The sequence below is a fragment of the Diceros bicornis genome, chromosome 25 (genome assembly GCF_020826845.1).
Source record: "Diceros bicornis minor isolate mBicDic1 chromosome 25, mDicBic1.mat.cur, whole genome shotgun sequence".
Taxonomy (NCBI): Eukaryota; Metazoa; Chordata; class Mammalia; order Perissodactyla; family Rhinocerotidae; genus Diceros; species Diceros bicornis.
In genome coordinates this window covers 38,970,822-38,988,235 of record NC_080764.1, presented here as the reverse complement: position 1 = coordinate 38,988,235, position 17,414 = coordinate 38,970,822, and the positions used below count along the sequence as shown (strand labels likewise).

General features: G+C 34.5%; 1 protein-coding gene across 5 annotated transcripts in view; it reads left to right on the top strand.

Annotated features, from left to right (window-relative positions):
• The window catches only part of ACSS3 (acyl-CoA synthetase short chain family member 3), a 151,724-nt gene that overhangs the window by 90,490 nt on the left and 43,820 nt on the right, over nucleotides 1-17,414 (top strand). For all 5 annotated transcript variants that reach the window (XM_058568721.1, XM_058568719.1, XM_058568718.1 and 2 more), the window contains one exon: nucleotides 11,995-12,098. In XM_058568721.1, the coding sequence (XP_058424704.1) occupies nucleotides 11,995-12,098 (104 nt within the window). The remainder of the gene's footprint in view (nucleotides 1-11,994; nucleotides 12,099-17,414) is intronic.

Genomic DNA, 17,414 nt, shown 5'->3' with positions numbered 1-17,414 from the left:
TAACTATACTGTGGATATGTTTTAATACCATATCATGTTTATTTCAGTTCAAATCTTACCAAAATATTTCTTTTTTAAACTACCCTGCTTATATTTTTCTTAAAGTAAAATGCTGACTATGACTTAAAGTGCATTTATGCATATATATATAATAGCATCTAACTGTCTTTTGAAAATAGAACAATGGTTTAAATAGAAGGAAAATATTATTTGATTTCATATATACAGATAAATGTGAAAATTATAGTCCAAATTACCTTTATAGAAAGAGCGAAGGAAATTATTTTTCTGTTGTTTTGTAATAATGTGCTCTGAGTACTTTACATATTTTTGTGCTGGTTTATTGACATTCATTTTAGTTTAATTATATGTATATTCAAAGGTAATTGTAGCGATTTGTATCTTCAAGGCAATTTCCAGCATCAGTTCTTACTGAACCTCTTTGAAATAGGTCACTGCTATCATAAACTAAAAGAAGGATTTTGTAGTTTTTTCAAGTCAAAAAGTGGGTTTGAATTAAGTCCATTTGAACTTTTTAAGTTAAGTGCCAGATGTTATGAATTTTATGTTGCTATGGCCCAAAGAAGGAGTTAAAATAGATACCATACACTAATTGCAAATGTAAGCAAGGAGCTTTCAATTTGGGCAGGGTCAGTGGTTTTGTTTCTTTTTCTTTGATGTTTTTATTTTATGAAAAAATATATCTGAATTTATATAAAAATTTACTCTTATTAAAATAAAAGTGTGTTCATAAAATGAATCTTCCATTATAATATTTCTATTCACCCTCTATTTGTTCCTTCATTTACTACGTTTCAATTTGGTTTCCTCCATTTCAGCCAGAAGGATGGAAAAATAGATTCTGGTAAACATTTTAGGCTATGTAGAGTCTCCATGTCTTAAAACAATTGCAGGAAGTCTTGAAGGAATAGTGATGTAGTTCCTCGCACTGTCTCTTTACTGACAGATACATTCTGGTTGCAGGGCGTGAAGTTGTGTGACCAGCAAGCTAAGGTCTCTCATTTGCTGCATCATCTTCTTTTCCCATTTGTACATAGGTTTTAGATATTATCCTTTACTGTGAAGGCAGGAACTGTTTCTAATTTGCCTAATGTATAAAGCATCAAACAATACTGAATGCCTATTAAATCATCACTCTTTTCAAACTAATACATATAGACATGCAGTATGAGATGTTAGTGTAAGAGAAATTGCTGTAAGTTCCCCCGGTCGTGCCCCTCTGTCTTTAGGCACCTAAGTTATTCATGGTGATGTGCACATATGTTTTTAATAGATATTTAAGAATGCAGACTCTGTAAACACCCTCGATTATTCCAATTACTACTATTAATAAATGCACACACTTACTGATCACCTACTGTGTCAGGCATAAGCAGTTTAAGTTTGTTATCGCATTTCATCATCACAGTAAGTCAGAATTGGGGTTATCCTCATTTTACAAATGAGTACCATTAGGACCAGAAAGTTTAAGTAACTCTGTAGAAAGAAACTAAATCAGGCAATCTCACTGGGGCCCACACTCTTAATTAAATACCAGAGATGTCATCTTCCTACGAGCGGTAAATTAGGAAATCAACTTGACCCAGGGATTTTTGTCATTCGTGGTATGAAAGCAGCTTTTGCTTTTCATATATTTTTAGTCTATTCAAATAATACCTTCACTGAACTACTTTAATAGATTCTCGTTTGTGGACTGAGAGACTGTTAGAAACAGAAGCGACCTCAAAAATCCAACTCTCTCACTTTAAAAACAAGGAAACTGAGGTCCAAATAAGTTAAATTTCCATTAGAGACAGAACAAGACCAGAACTCAAGACTTCTCATATGGCTATTCTTTGAATTTCTTTTTTTTTTTTTTTTTTGGTGATGAAGATTAGCCCTGAGCTAACAACTGTGCCTATCTTCCTCTGTTTTGTATGTGGGACGCCACCATGGTACGGCTTGATGAGTAGTGCATAGGTCTGTGCCTGGGATCCAAACCTGCGTACCCCGGGCCAAGGAAGCAGAGCACGAGAACTTAACCAGTACACCACTGGGCCAGCCCCAACACTTTGAATTTTATATTTGTGTTCAAGACATTTCATACTTACTGAATTGACATTCACTTGATATTATCAATGTAGGCTCATGATTTATTTGCAGAGTTTGTTTCTCTCTTCTCTTATAGAACATATTGAGTGATGAAGTTTTCTTTTTAAAATGTGTTACATATTTCATTAAAGATTGTTTTAAAATAAATTTGGAGATTTGCCAAGAATTATAGCTCCCAAAACAAATTTAAGGTTGTACTCTGAAATAGGGAGTTGACCAGAACTATAAATTCATTTTATCCTAGACAACTAGAGTTGGGAAAAATAGATTAGAAATCATCTGGTGTAATCATCTTATTTCACAGTTGAGAACACTTTGTCACAGAGAGGTGAAATAACATCCCCAGGATTACAAAGCTACTCTGGGGCAAAGCTGGGACTAGGCAGTACGGTATGGTAGTTAAGATTCTGATTCTGGAGTTAAATCTACTGTTTGCTGGCTGTATGACCCGGGGAAAGTTACGTAGCCTCTTTGTTCCTTTGTGTGTGTGTGGGCTATAAGAATAATAATAGTACAAGAATATAATGAAAATAAAAGATACATAATCCATGCAAAGTACTTGGAACAGTTCTTAACATAGACTAAGCCTTAGCTATTATTATTATATTCTGCTTTTTAATTTACTGCTCTTTTTCATCACATCATAGTGGTTTCTTTTCTCATGATCTTCTAGTTCAATCTTAATCAAGTTAGAAAAAATTCAGTGCTGGGATTTCCCTTCAAGATATGATAGTTCCTCATACTTTGATGCAGCCTTTTTTTTCCAATTACATGGTAAAGAGAGATACTACAGAAGAGAAAAGGCAGCGCCTCAGAGATAAGCTGGTGGACTGGAAATGAAATGGGTTTGCAGAGTGGTAAGTGTGGCTGAAGGCAGAGGCTTGCTAGGTGTAGAAGCAGGCAGTGGCAGAGTAATAGGGACTCAGTATTCTTCTGTTTCGATCGTGGAGTCAGAGCTCACTCAGTACTTGAAGATGGGCTGGGGTGTTACTTCCCACTCAGGAAAGCAAGCTGATAATAATGGCTGTCAGTTGTTTTCTGGGACTGTGACCTCATAGCAAGCTTTGGTCTAGGGGTCTGAATGAGACAGAGAACAGCCCAGCAACTGGAGACGGAACCAAACTGCCCATGTGTCGTCCTGGAATAGGATCTATGATATCCTGAGCATCACTGTGGATTAATAATTCTGGACCAACATTATGGCATTGATCCTCTGGGAGATAGTTACATCACCCACAAACCTATTGAACAGAGAAGATGAGCATAGGAGAGGGAGGAAGAGATAAAAACAAGAACTTCTTCTTCAAAAAGAGCCTGAAAAATAAAATTTCAAAACATGAGGAACTCTAATGCTAATATAACCAACAGTTAGAACGTGGATTTATTCTAGATGAGATTAATTTTGTAATACAATCAAATCGAATTTTAAAATAAGTATGTTAAGGATGATCAAAGTCATAAAGTAATACCTTTTATGTAAAATTATTAAACATGTAATGGGTATGAAAAATTTTAAAAATGCAATGGATGGTGCAAACTAAATAAATAAATAGATGGGCACTATCAAAGATTCTATTAAAAATTACAAATAGTATTGAGGAAATTAGGCAGAATGCAGTACAGGAGAGAGAGAAGTAAAAAATCTGAAAGAACAGTTGAGAGATTTGGAGGGAAGAGTAAGAAACTACAAATGCATCTAATAAGAATTTCAGAAGAGAATGGAAGAATTGTTAAAGAAATGTTAGATGAAGAGCCAATAATTGAAAATGTTACAGAATTGAAGAAAGATATGGATCCCACATGGAAAGTGCCGTCCAAGTACTAAGCAGGTTAAATATAAGTAAATTCTCATTGGACACATCATTTGGAAATTGCAGAACATAAATTGAGGCTATAGAAAACATCCAATGAACTACCAGAGAGAATCAGCAGAGCACCAAAGAGGAAAATCAAGCTGATGCCAATAGATACCAGAGGACACTAGCGAAAGATCTTCCGCGTGCTGAGAGAGAATTGTCAAACCAAAAATTTTTCATTGAAGACTGAGGGCAAAATAGAAAAATGTTCATATGGACAAAGCTAAGAGAACTTGAAATCCAAAGACTTTCATGAAAGGAAAAATGCTCAAAGGAGAATGGAGTGGGATGCAAAGAGCAGGCAGCAACAAAATCTGATGAAATACGTTCAATTTATATAGTTAGTTACTATAATTATAATGGGATATTGTGTTTAAACAGAAGCCAGAATTCATGTGATAAATAACACTAACAAAATGATAGAGAGTGTTTTCAAAAGGTAATTTGAATTTTCTAGTGGGGGCAATAGAAGAAAATAGAATGAAGGGAAGATGGAGACAACCACAGGGACATTGATGGCAAAAAAAATGATGCTCTGTCATGTGAACTAGAAGTCGATGAGGCATCACTGAAATAATCTATTTTTATTTAACCTCTGTTGGCACAAGTGAAGAATAATTTTCACTTGTTTGGTAGTTTATAGACCTTGAAAGAAATATTCATTTTAATTTTCTTCTTCTCCCACTGTATTACCTAAAAATTCTTCACCAGAATTTATCTTTGGCTTTTTTTCCATTTCTATGCAGCTTCCTGTCTATTTTGGACTAAAATTAATTTGACAACATTACCCTTTTTCTGTTTCCCTTTTGCTTAATTTTCAACTTCATTTGAGTCTTGAATTGTACTCAATTTTATATAGAATTGGGGAAAGGTATATAGTTCTCATTCTCATTAACCCCGCTCCCTTTTTTTTCTACTCTGGATATTGTATAGTATGATTTTGTTTTGTCTTTGTAGTGTTATACGTTTGGAAGTAGATTTAGCTTTCCATGTGTTACCATCACCAGAATATCACCTATATATTTAATTAGTCCACAGTAATATAGGGCAGCACTATCCAATAAAACTGAGCTCTATGATAGGGTTGGTACTAGCCACATGTCACTACTGAACTCTTGACGAAGAAATTGGTATTTTTAATTTTTTTCAATTTTAACTAATGTATATTTAGAATAGCCACAGGTGGCTAGTAGCTACCGTATTGTACAGTGCAGATATAGGACAAATGTAATTAATATGGGTAAATTTACCTTCCAGAGAGTCTAATTATTATGAATGGCTAATTTTAACGTTTACAAAATGTACTTTTTAAACAAAAATCTATTTTTGAATTTTTCTATATGGGGCATTTATCTCTTTGCATTATTAGTAAAATAACAGCCAGATCATTAATGAGCAATCTAAATGTTGAAAAATGTTTCTGTTCTTTTTTTGTAAGCCACTAAATGTCCTTTAAAAAATAAGACAACTCATGCCCTTAGGCGTGAGTTTATCTTTAAATTATCTTATAATTTATCTTTAATTATAAGATTTATACTAAGATTTTTTTCCTTCAGTAATCATTTGGTTATAAAAAAATCAAATAACATACCATGGTTCTGTTTACTATGAGGAATTAGGATTTAAATAATATTTGATTAAATATTTATTAAAAGATTTTAAATTATTTTATTAGTCATGTCTTATTCCTAAATCTTATCTTTGTTTATAATATATTTATTTTCATTAATAATATATGATTTGGAGTCTGTAATTGATAAAAATAATAACTTTTGGTAAGTTTCAGGAATTTTAATATAAAATTGTTATTTTCTAGTGTATTTAGGAAGAGGAATCATCTATACTTCTTTGACATTTTTCTAAATCACCAATAATCTCAAAATTTTTATTCTGCTTTTAATAAATAGTAAAGTGATTTTAGTGGAAGTGGAAGGGATTTTCTGACTTGCAGGGAAGCCAGGTATCACTTTTACTATTCTTTTTTTTTTTTTTCTCTTGCTGGGAAGATTTGCCTTGAGCTAACATCAGTTGCCAATCTTCCTCTTTTTTTTTTTTTTCCTTTCGAAAACCCCAGTGAATAGTGGTATATTCTAGTTGTAAGTCCTTCTAGTTCTTCTGTATGAGCTGCTGCCACAGCATGGCAACTGATAGATGAGTGGTGTGGTTCTGTGACCAGGAAATGAACCCAAGCTACCGAAGTGGTGAGAGCTCCAAACTTTAACCACTAGTTTATCAGGGCTGGCTCTCACTTTTACAATTCTTTATGGAATATCATACCTTTCTGTTTTGCTTATTAGTGTCAGCATGAAGAGTGCTACCATAATGATACTAATGTATTGAAAACCTAAGAAGAAAAGCAATAGGATTATAATGCAAAACCATAATAATAAATGCTAAGTTTTAAGATATGTAATGCTGAAATTTGCCATCAGATAAGAACTCAATGCTAATGCATGGTTTGTTATTATAATCAATTAATTAGGTTAACTGTAGTTTACTTAGCTTAAAAATTAATTAAAACTTGCAAAAATGCTGATAGCAAGGTATTACTCTGGATTAGCCAAAAATTATTTTGTATTGTGTGCTAACATTTTTTAATTGACAGTGTTTTACATTATGTATTTATTAATAAATATTTTTGAAATTCTAGATCTTTAGTTTTATATATAAACTAAACACATGACTATTTGGACCATCCACAGCTCTTTGAAGTAATCTGTGGCTTGACAGATAATGGAAATGTGGCCTCTGATGTATATAAAACTCTTCCTTTAGGTTGTTCTTTGCCTATACTGTTGGAATCATCCAAAACCATCATTTTATAAATTTTAGCACAGTGATCTAAATGCATAATATTCTTTTTTTTTTTCAAAGAGAAAACTATTGGAAATTTATTTCTGCTCTTAAAGAAAAGTTTGGGACTAATAAATTCTATTATACATGTGCTTTTGATGAAGAAAGGAGATAGAAAAAATACAATATACTCTAGAAAATGATTACACCTTCAGTGAAATACAAAGAATAGCTCCTTTTTTGGTTAGTAAGAAAACTGTGTTTGAAACTCCCTGTAGTCATAAACGGCAAAAGTACAACAATATACCTAATACATACATATATGTGTGTGCATATGTATTCTTTCTGTTCTTAAAATTTCCCACAATATTATACAACAGCAAGTATGGAATTTTTAACTTAATCTAAATTTGTCAGTCATCAAAAGTATCTATTTAGCACACTTTGAAGCAGCCCAAAAGCAAGGAATGAGGAACATTTTCAGTCAGTCTTTCCTGCTTCTACAATTTGTCCTGGATGCTGGTGTTTTCCACCTAGTCATGCTTTCTTAAATTTTACTTTTATTTAGAATTAGGTATTTGAGAGTTTGGGTTTTTTGTTTGTTTGTGTGTTGGCTTTTCTTCTTCCAGTGACATACGATGTATTTCTAAAGGATTTTCGAGGAAATATGAACTGTATATAGTAATAAATCCTGTTGCTCAGACCTTCTGAATAATCCCCATCTCCACCTCTGGGTGGAGCCTCCCGAGGCCCAGCCCCCTGGGCGCCTTGCCTGACCTTCTTCCTTCCATCCTCCACATCACTGCTAATGACGTCTTCCTAAAGCAAAAATCTCACTATGCCACTCTCCTGTCTAAAATCTTTAATTGGCTTTAATTAGCTTTTCACTGCCTTCATGATGAAACCTAAATTTCTTAGAATGCTCTACAAGCCCTTTCTTGACAAGGCCCAGGCCTGCCTCTCCAAATGGCATCTCTTGCTTCTCATTTACCCTATAATTCACAGTAGTCTTAATCACGGAAGTTTTCTAAAATATCAGGAACCTAACTGTTTGAATAAGATACAATTAAAGTATGTTCATATTTTTCAGTCATAGGATTATCGACAATACGGTATTTATACCTTTTTGTCTTGTTTTTACATGACATCTAAAATCATAGATGTGTCAACCTCATTTTAAACTTTAAAACTTTACACTAATCTTTGTTATACTTTAGCCTATTTTTAATAAGTTAATGTATTAATATTTGTTCCATTCTGCTATAACAGTTCTGTCAAATGAGATAACTGCTGATCCAAATTTTCAACAAGTTCTAAGTGAATACATATTTGATTATCTAAATATTATCTCAAATTGCAAATATATATGTAGTAATTATCTGACTTTTTTTTCCTAGTCTCTGCATCTTATTAAAGCCCCCTTTTGCTCTCCCATTCTCATCGTTTTTATCTGTCTCTCTTCGTTTTTCTTAATGTTTTAAATATTGCCCTAGCATATTTGAATACCTCCAGAGGGTACTCACCAAAGTGATTGATCCACATTATTCAAGTGTGGATCCACAAAATTCAAATTAAAGTTTACCTTTGGAACTTGCCTTGTTAAAAGACGGCTCCTAGATAATTTTGGATGTATAGCTGGAAAATATACCACTAGGCAGCTACTCAATCATTATTTTTGACAGTGCATTGCACCATTATCTGAAGTTCTAAAACTATGCCAAGTTATTAAACCAAATCAAACCCCAAATTTTGCAAAGCTGTTGTGATGACAGTCTTCTTGTAGAAAGAGTGAGTAATAGATTGTCTTGCAGCATTTAATGGCACTTGCACATTCATACATGTACATGAACAGAGACTCAAGTCAAAAGAAATTATCCACATAATGTTGTGGAGGAATTGTGTTTGCAGTATTAAATTAAAATTTTTTGTCATCCTGGCTAGCGTAAGAATTCTGCTGCTTCTTTGGAAAGTCGTGTTCTGCCTCTGCACTCTCCCATTTGGTAGCCACTAGCTGCTTGTGACTATTGAGCACTTGAAATGTGGTTAGTTCACATTGAGACTAGGTATAAAAAAAGACTAAAATATCTCACTAGTAATATTTATGTTTAGTACATATTGAAATGATAAGATTTTCATTTGGTTTAATAAAATATCTTTTAAATTATTTTAACGTGTTTCTTCTTACTTTTCTGAATGTAGCTACTAGAAAATTTTAAACTACATATATTTCTTGCATTTGTAGCTCACTTTATATTTCCATTGGACAATACTGATCTAGGTAATTCTCATGGATCTAATTACATCATCGAAAAATATAACATGTTTCAATAAGGTAATTTTATTCCTTAAATATATTTATATTAGCAGATGGTGATCCTTTTTTCTCAGAAAACATGTTGAACAGTAACATTACATTGAATGTTTTACACAAATTTACCACAGCCTCTTTTGACACCTTCGTGTATAGAAAGCTTGCCTCATCTATAGATGAAAATTATCATGAATAATTTCAGGTAGTAGCACTTCAAGTATAGACATCATTTATCAGTGATTTATACTTAAAAATTAATTAACACATGTTTTCAACAGTTTGCAACCAGGATTTTCCATAGAATAATTAAACTCTCATTATTTTTCCACTATTGAGGCTAAAGTATACCTTTGGGTCATCATTATTTATAAAAGTTAAGGAGGATGTTAAAGTTGATCCCATGAGAATTTGATCATTCTATCAGTTTAATTTCCCATCTTCGGTTGAATTTCACTCCATCTATTTTTAACACCTTCTCCTCCTCTTCAGAGCTCTCTCCAGCAACTATATTCAACAAGTCATGGACTTCCTCTCTACTCTTGACTGCTACCATCGTTGAATGATTTTTAATATCTTGATGATAATCCTTCTGTCAACACACTCTTATTTTCCCCAGTGTCTTTCAATATTAGATACTCTCAGCTACCACAAGCACTATCATCCCTCAGAACAGGCACATTTTCAGGGTCTTGAAATTTGAAATTGCCTTCTCTCGCAACTATACCTTTTTTCTGATTCTATGGTGTTCGCTTTCACTCAATTTTTTATTTCTTCTGTAACTTCTAGTCTGTGACCCTGCTATTTCTGCTGGTATTTTTCTTCCATCATGGTTATTCCTATCTTGCTTCCCCATTTCTCTTGCCCAGATTCCCCAGACAGCCCTTTCAGTGTTGATTTGTCATCCCTTCTTTTTTCTGTACTATACTCAACCTGTACTGTTTCCACTTAGCCTCCTAGACTACTAATTGAGTCCATGAAAGCCAAGTGGTTCCTCTTTAGTTTTTCACTTTTATGTTATATACTTAAAATTTCCCAAATTAGCCAGAAGTTTTCTCTCTTGGAGCCACTGTTCCTTTGTCAGTTTCCACACTCTTGCAAAACAACATGCCTTATCTTTTTTTTTTTTTTGTGAGGAAGATCAGCCCTGAGCAAACATCCGTGATAATCCTCCTCTTTTTGCTGAGGAAGACCGGCTCTGAGCTAACATCTATTGCCAATCCTCCTCCTTTTTTTTGCCCCAAAGCCCCAGTAGATAGGTGTATGTCATAGTTGCACATCCTTCTAGTTGCTGTATGTGGGACGTGGCCTCAGCATGGCCAGAGAAGCGGTGCGTCGGTGCGCGCCCGGCATCCAAACCCGGGCCGCCAGTAGCGGAGCGCAAGTGCTTAACAGCTAAGCCACGGGGCCAGCCCAACATGCCTTATCTTTTACTTGGAAGAATGCATCAAGCTGTGAAGCTGGCATCAGTTTTGTCAGCTGCTCACCTCTGTCCTTCATCTTTCTAAGCTTCTAGAAAAGTGTAAGTACCTAAAAATTCCATATATTTTGATTGGTATTGAGGTCATAAGGATTTATGCTCCTAAGGAGCTCGCAGTCCACAGTGGGAAATTGATAAGAAACAAATAATTGTAGAGTGAGATACATGTTTATATCTCTGTTATAGCATGTTTATATATCTCTGTTTATAGCAGAGACAGAAACTGAATGTTGTTGGAACATAAAGGTGGCAATATTTGAATCCCCGTGAATCTTTATGAGATGATATGATAAATTAATGGAATGGTAAAAAATCTTCTGTGGCTATATTACATTGTTCAGGATGAGTTGGCAGGATTTTTTGTTTGATTGTTTTTTTACTTTGATGATAATGAATTAACTTTTCATACACACATTCCTTTTCTTTTTTTTTTGGACGGACGGGTCATGGGGGCATTGCGAATGGAAGAAAAGTAGTTATTCTCTCAATGAACCACCAATAGTATGAAACCAATTCTGTTTTTCTATTTCATTCTTCCTATTCTGTGGCATGGTGCTCCCTGCTAAAGATTCTTCATCTCTTAGTAATCTTGTATTCCTTTTGCTAAGAGTCTTTAACCTGGAAGGCCATAATGGCATTTACTTTTTAATCACCTATCTTTCCTATATATGTCCTTGGAATAGGGGAAATATATGCATAAAATCAGAGTAATCTTTGCCAAAGGAACTCATGAGAAGGAACAAGTGCATCAAATTTATGAGCAGATTTGTTGCTTTAGCTGGTACTTGTGAGTATATTTTTGTGTATAGCCTTAAGAAGAATATAGCAATCAAACTTTGAGTTAAAATTAGCAGAGATAATGTGAAGGAGGAAAAGGTTTTTTTTTTTTTTTTTGTGAGGAAGATTAGCCCTGAGCTAACATCCATTGCCAGTCCTCCTCTTTTTGCTGAGGAAGATTGGCTCTGGGCTAACATCTGTGCCCATCTTCCTCTACTTTATATGGAACGCCGCCACAGCATGGCTTGACAAACAGTGCATCAGTTTGCGCCCGGGATCCGAACCTACAAACCCTGGGCTGCAGAAGCAGAGCACATGACCTTAACTGCTACGCCACTGGGCTGGCCCCAAGGAGGAAAAGGTTTTTATCTTTGATCATTAGATGAATATGACAGATATATTACAAAGATTAACTGAATTGCTCTTGAAACTGAGAAGCTGTAGCTGTGAATTCTACTTTTGAATGCTGTGATGTGCATTTGATTACATTTGGGTCAAAACAAATAATGCCTCTCACCGTTTTACAGTATGATATACTGCTAATATGACTGCTTTCTTCTGACAGAATTAATGAGGTTATATTCTACAGTGTTTAAAAGAATGTAGATGAAATTATTGAGACTGATTTTCAAGGAATAAATTGAATTTACTCTCCCTCTTATATTCAGGTTCAAAACATTATTTGTGGCTGGAGAACGATGTGATGTGGAGACCCTGGAATGGTCTAAAAAGATCTTCAAAGTACCCGTCTTGGACCATTGGTGGCAAACTGGTGAGCATTTTCCAAGCATGTATGTAAATATTGCAGAAATGCTCAAAACCACTACAAGGATTGGAGGAAATTCTGAACTATGACCGTCAGGCATGAGCTCAGGATTCAGGTGGTTCTGTTTTCATTAGAAATAAGCAATTCTTTGATTGTCTTATTGTTAATAACGTCTTCGTAAATGACCTTGATGCCACTATTCTCTTGGTCCCCAGGAATAAAGCGTTGAGGACCCCTTGCTTCTCCTCCTCTTTGTTTCCTATATCCAGTAAGTCACTAAATCTCAGATTTTTCTTTGAAGTTTCTGGTGAGTTCATCCCACCTTTAATATTCCCATTGCTTTTGAGCTGTAGTGACTGCACTATCACCTGCCCTGATTTAAATTATCCTCATCACTCATCTCTGTTCTTTCCACTTGCCTGTACACCCTGCGCACCGCTCCCAGAGTATTTTTTTAAAGCACTGCTTCTCTCATAGGATTTCCTGTGGTTCTCTGGCTCCCTTCTTGTGTTCTATAAAATCACATCTCTTCTATCTAGCATTCAAGGCAGAGAAATGTACTTGTCTCCAAAACACTTATCATTATAGATGCAATGTATTTATTTGCTTTTTTTGTTTATTCTCTATTTTCTTCCCACTAAGTGATCCTTGGGAAACAAATTGTCCTGTAAAGTGGCTAGAATATAAACTTTGGTACAAATAAAAATTCTGCTGCATCTTTTGAGGGATGATTGTGTGCATATGTGAGAGTGAGTAGATTATCTGGAATCTCTTTTCCTCCTCACTGAGTGGAGGGATTTTGTTGGGTTTTCCATTTGACCCACTGACAGTAGCTGTGAGCTATGAGTACCTTCGCATGTACGTATTTCAGTTCAGTCCCACTTAGTTCAATGAATTACATCAATCCTTTTGTTCTCAGATTCCTATCTTCTGGGTCACTGGGACAGAGAATCAAATTTGGATTAAAAAATTAATAAAGTCTCTTTGCAAAAATTAGATCTGATTTTTAAAATGATTAGAATCTAGAAGATCAAGTGAGTGACTAACATTGAGGTTTATTGTTTGATATTTTAAAACTCTTTAATTCTGATAAATTATACTTTTTATATTATCTTTTTGGATATTGCTTTTTGGAAAAAGAGTTTTCTATTTCATTTGTAGTATGAAATATAGAATGAATGATCAGAGCAGAATACACATTCCTTAAATAAGACAAAAATCAGAAAGAGAATTTTTATTCTCTCTAGTTTGATTTGCTAAGGGAGAAATTTCTTATCTAAATTTAGATTGTAACTATTCAGGAAAAAAAATGAATAAGATTGAATTTGGAGAAAGAGCAATGCTATGTGTGAAATACGTAAAACAAATGAAAATCCCTCTGAAACGAAGAGTATTTATAGCATTGATGCATCCTTTTCACCAGGAAAGTCCTAACAGTTATTTTTCTGGGCAGGAAGAGGGAAATATCTTGTCACCTTTGGAATGATTTTCCTTTCCTGATCAAAATGGAGGGGTCGTTTCCAACACAGTGACCTTACACAAATGCTTGCAGAAGGGTTTTGTTTTTCCCTATTAAAGGTGACTATGCCAAAGCTTGTTGAAGGAAACCAACATGTTAATAAATAAAATTATGATTCTTTTACTTTTTCTTATTGACATCTTTGTGTATAATAGCCTGTGCAGATGTATGTGGTTAGTGCAACCAGGCTTGCAAAAAAGCTCACTGACGCCTGACAAATAAGCATAGGAGGTCCCTGGTGGGTACTGAGTTTCATGTAAATTTGCAATTTTTCTTTAACGTATTGTTTAGAGGGAATTAATAACCACATTATGTCAGTGTGCTGTCACTTTAATCAGGTTTGAATGACTGCTCGTTACTGTGGAAAACATAGTGGATTTCTACTAATAATGACTGATTCTTTCCACAACCCCCATTCAGTTTTATAGCATTTGATATTATGTCTAGTTAAAGTGCACAAATACATACACCCAGATAGGTAGGTAGGGAGCTAGCTAGCTAGGTAGTTTTGTACTTTATAAAAGAAATTCATCCTAGGTGATGCAGATGTCAGCTACTAACAAAATCTAGTTACAATCTTTATTCATTTGCATAGAAGAAATCAATTCATTATTTTCAAAGTTGTATATTGTGGTAAGTCATTGCAAAGTGATACTGAAGTTTAACATTTGCAGCCATTCATCTTTCTTAAAGTGATGTCAAATTTATCTTAAGGTGGTATTAAATTAACGTTAAATCACCAGGGGAAAAAGGCAAGTACTTTGTGGGTTATTGTTAACACTTAGGCAAAAAAAATCAATATTTCTAGAGTTTCCTAATGTTTTACATATCAACTAGATGGTGGAGCACTTCCCCAAGAGGTGTGCCAGTAAAAATCTGATAACATTTGAGGGAATGTTAAGCTTTGGTCAAAGGAATACTTTCTTTATTTCAAATTTCAAGTTTTCTACAAGGTCTCTCTTTCTTGTTATTGACTTAGAAATTGATTTTTTTGAATACAGTCACACACTTTTATGATCCTTCTATACAATGTATAATTTATGAATTTGCTCTCTGATTACATTAATATATGTGTAAAAATGAGCTGTTTAGAAACTGTTGCTGTGTAATTTGAAATTAGTAAGGGATATGTTAAGTAACTAAAATGTATGAATAAAAATTGAGTAGTTCCTGTGGCTTGGGTTCTAAGAAGGCATTCAACAGTCAATCCATTTTATTCCCATGTTGTTTTTGTTACACAAGTGAAATTTATATTAGCAACAACGGATTTCTAGTGACTAACATCGTCTTTTGACCCATTAATATCAACACTGTTTGATGTCTGATTTAAATAATACCTAAGATTCTAAATTGAGAACTAATCTGTGGAAAATTCAAGAACAGATCAACTCCTCATAGGAGCATTTTAATAAAGAATTGCCGCTGTTCAACACCACTGAAGCATTAAGCCCTCATTTCGGACTGTAATAATGTAAACATTTAATGCTCTCCTGAAGGAAATTGGTCTTGCTAAGTTTAGATAGGAGGGTTGCGTCATTTGAGTCATAAATCTGGTTAAAAGATGAATTGTTGTCATTCACCCAGATGTTTTATCTTCACAGTAACTTATCCATAAGATGATTGAAAAAATCTGGATTGTTGACTGAATTTTTCATTTTCTTTTTTACATAGAGACAGAGAAACAGAGGTACTACAATCATAATTTAAAAAGGGGAAATTAAAAGAATAGATAATCATTCCATTAAGACGTGGTCATTCATGTGCAAAAAAATAAATAGCCAGAACTTCGTTATCCTCAGGTGCACAACGGCCAGATAAAAGACTGTACTGTTATAGATCATTTTTAGTACTAAGAGTGGCTTTTCCAGAAATCAAACAGCACAATTTTAGAAAGAACTGTCAGTGTAGTGCTTGGTGTCTTTGCAAGAATTTTCTTTTTCTGATTTAAGATGACTATAAAGGGATTCTTTTCCGTATAAATGAATGGCCAAGTAAAAAAAAAAAAAAAAAGATTCTTTAAATTTCAGAGACTAACTACTAAAATCCAAAATATAGTAGACCTTATTCCTTTTTGAGATTTCCTTCCTTCTTTCATGCCTTCCCTCCTCCCTTCTGCTTCCCCCCCCCCCCCCCCCGCCCCCAACCACGTTTCCTTCCTTCTTGTTTACTGTAAGATGTGGTACTGGTTTAGAAATGATTGTAACCAAACAGCTTGGCATCCCACTTTAAATGTGATTTAATTGTAGGTAGAAACACTTTATTCTTTCACTTGCTGTCTGTCAGTTAATTAAAGACATGACTACAAAGTCAGAATACTCAAGTTCTGCCATGGCTTTTATAAGGGACAACTTGGTGTAAAGGGTTTAATGAAAAGAATTCATGATTCTTTCTACCTGCTGGCAGACATATCTGTGTGGTTCCCATCAGAAGACATGGGGCTCACGTCGAAAGCGTTCAAGTGTCCTTATGGCCAGGTAGTGATGAAGTAATTGAAACAATGTAATGACCACCAACTTGAGCAGCACTGGGTGATTTTGTTGTGTGTTTATTGGTTTTGTTTCCATCACTTTAGTGGGGAAATAAAATTCTTTATAGAATTTAAAAAACCCTAAGGAGGGATTTCAATGAGAAAACAGTCGTCACCTAATGGATTGAGACATTGGTGACGATTGAAGTTACTGATCTTACTTTATCTGCCTTAAACCATCTTTGCTGAGTTCTTATATCTTGGAATAATCACAGTATTTCTCTCCCTGTTTGATTGAACTGCTGCAGTTTTAATTGCAATTGCCAGTTCTGAAGTAACTATATTCTAATTATAGTCTAAATCCACCTCCTTTGAGGAGGAATCTGATAATTCTGGATTTTTTTAAAGTGGACCCAAAGGCTCCAGCAAACTTCAATCATGCCAATTCTTAAGTCAAAATCATTGATCCTAAAAGCACACACACCCTAATACCATATTATTAAAACGCGTCAAGGCTACTTGACACAATAATCCTTATTTTTTGTACAGTTTGATAAGATATACTTCCTGAGAACAGACAACTGGGAAAACAGTTTTAACCACAAAAATTTGTTAGGCTAACCCAATTCAGTCTTTATCCTTAGATTTATCTGGAAAAGATCCATTAGCTCCGTATTTTTTAAAGACAGCAATACATTTTATATACAAGAATCAAAACCACAAAATGGAATAATTAATTACAGTTTAATAACAATTATCCTAAGCAGAGATCTCCATGGGAAATGGTATGGCTCAAATGTAGTACTGTCTCATTTCCCCTAAGTAGACTAATTGAGAAATGCTTAGCCAGGATTTGAGGATTTCATAGGTAAAGTATCAAAGTTGAAGCCACCTTTTTTTTCTGGATCATCCTCTTCCTTTGTTACACTGGCCTTCTCAGACATTCCACTTTCATGCGTCTGAGTTGATATACTTATTGCAGAGAGATTTTAGTCTAGTCAGTCTGTAGTCCTAAATTTAGTCTGTCATAGGGAATTTTCTTCATCTCTGAAATTCAACATTGTGTCAATCAAAATCTCAGGAATACAAGAATTTAGTTAGGAAAGCTTTATTGCTCATTCATTTTGCAAAATGGGGAGACATAGCCTTCACAGCAACTGAAAGTATGATCCGATCAGGGAGAACAAATGAAGGGGGCTTGTCTTTTAAAAAAAAAGTTTCTGGCTACATTCCCACTCAGGTCCATTTATGCAAATGGGGGATGCAGGCCTGCTTAGTCCTGATTGGTTGGTGCAGGTCACAGTTCCAGGTGGCTGTTAGGGACTTTTGTAAAATC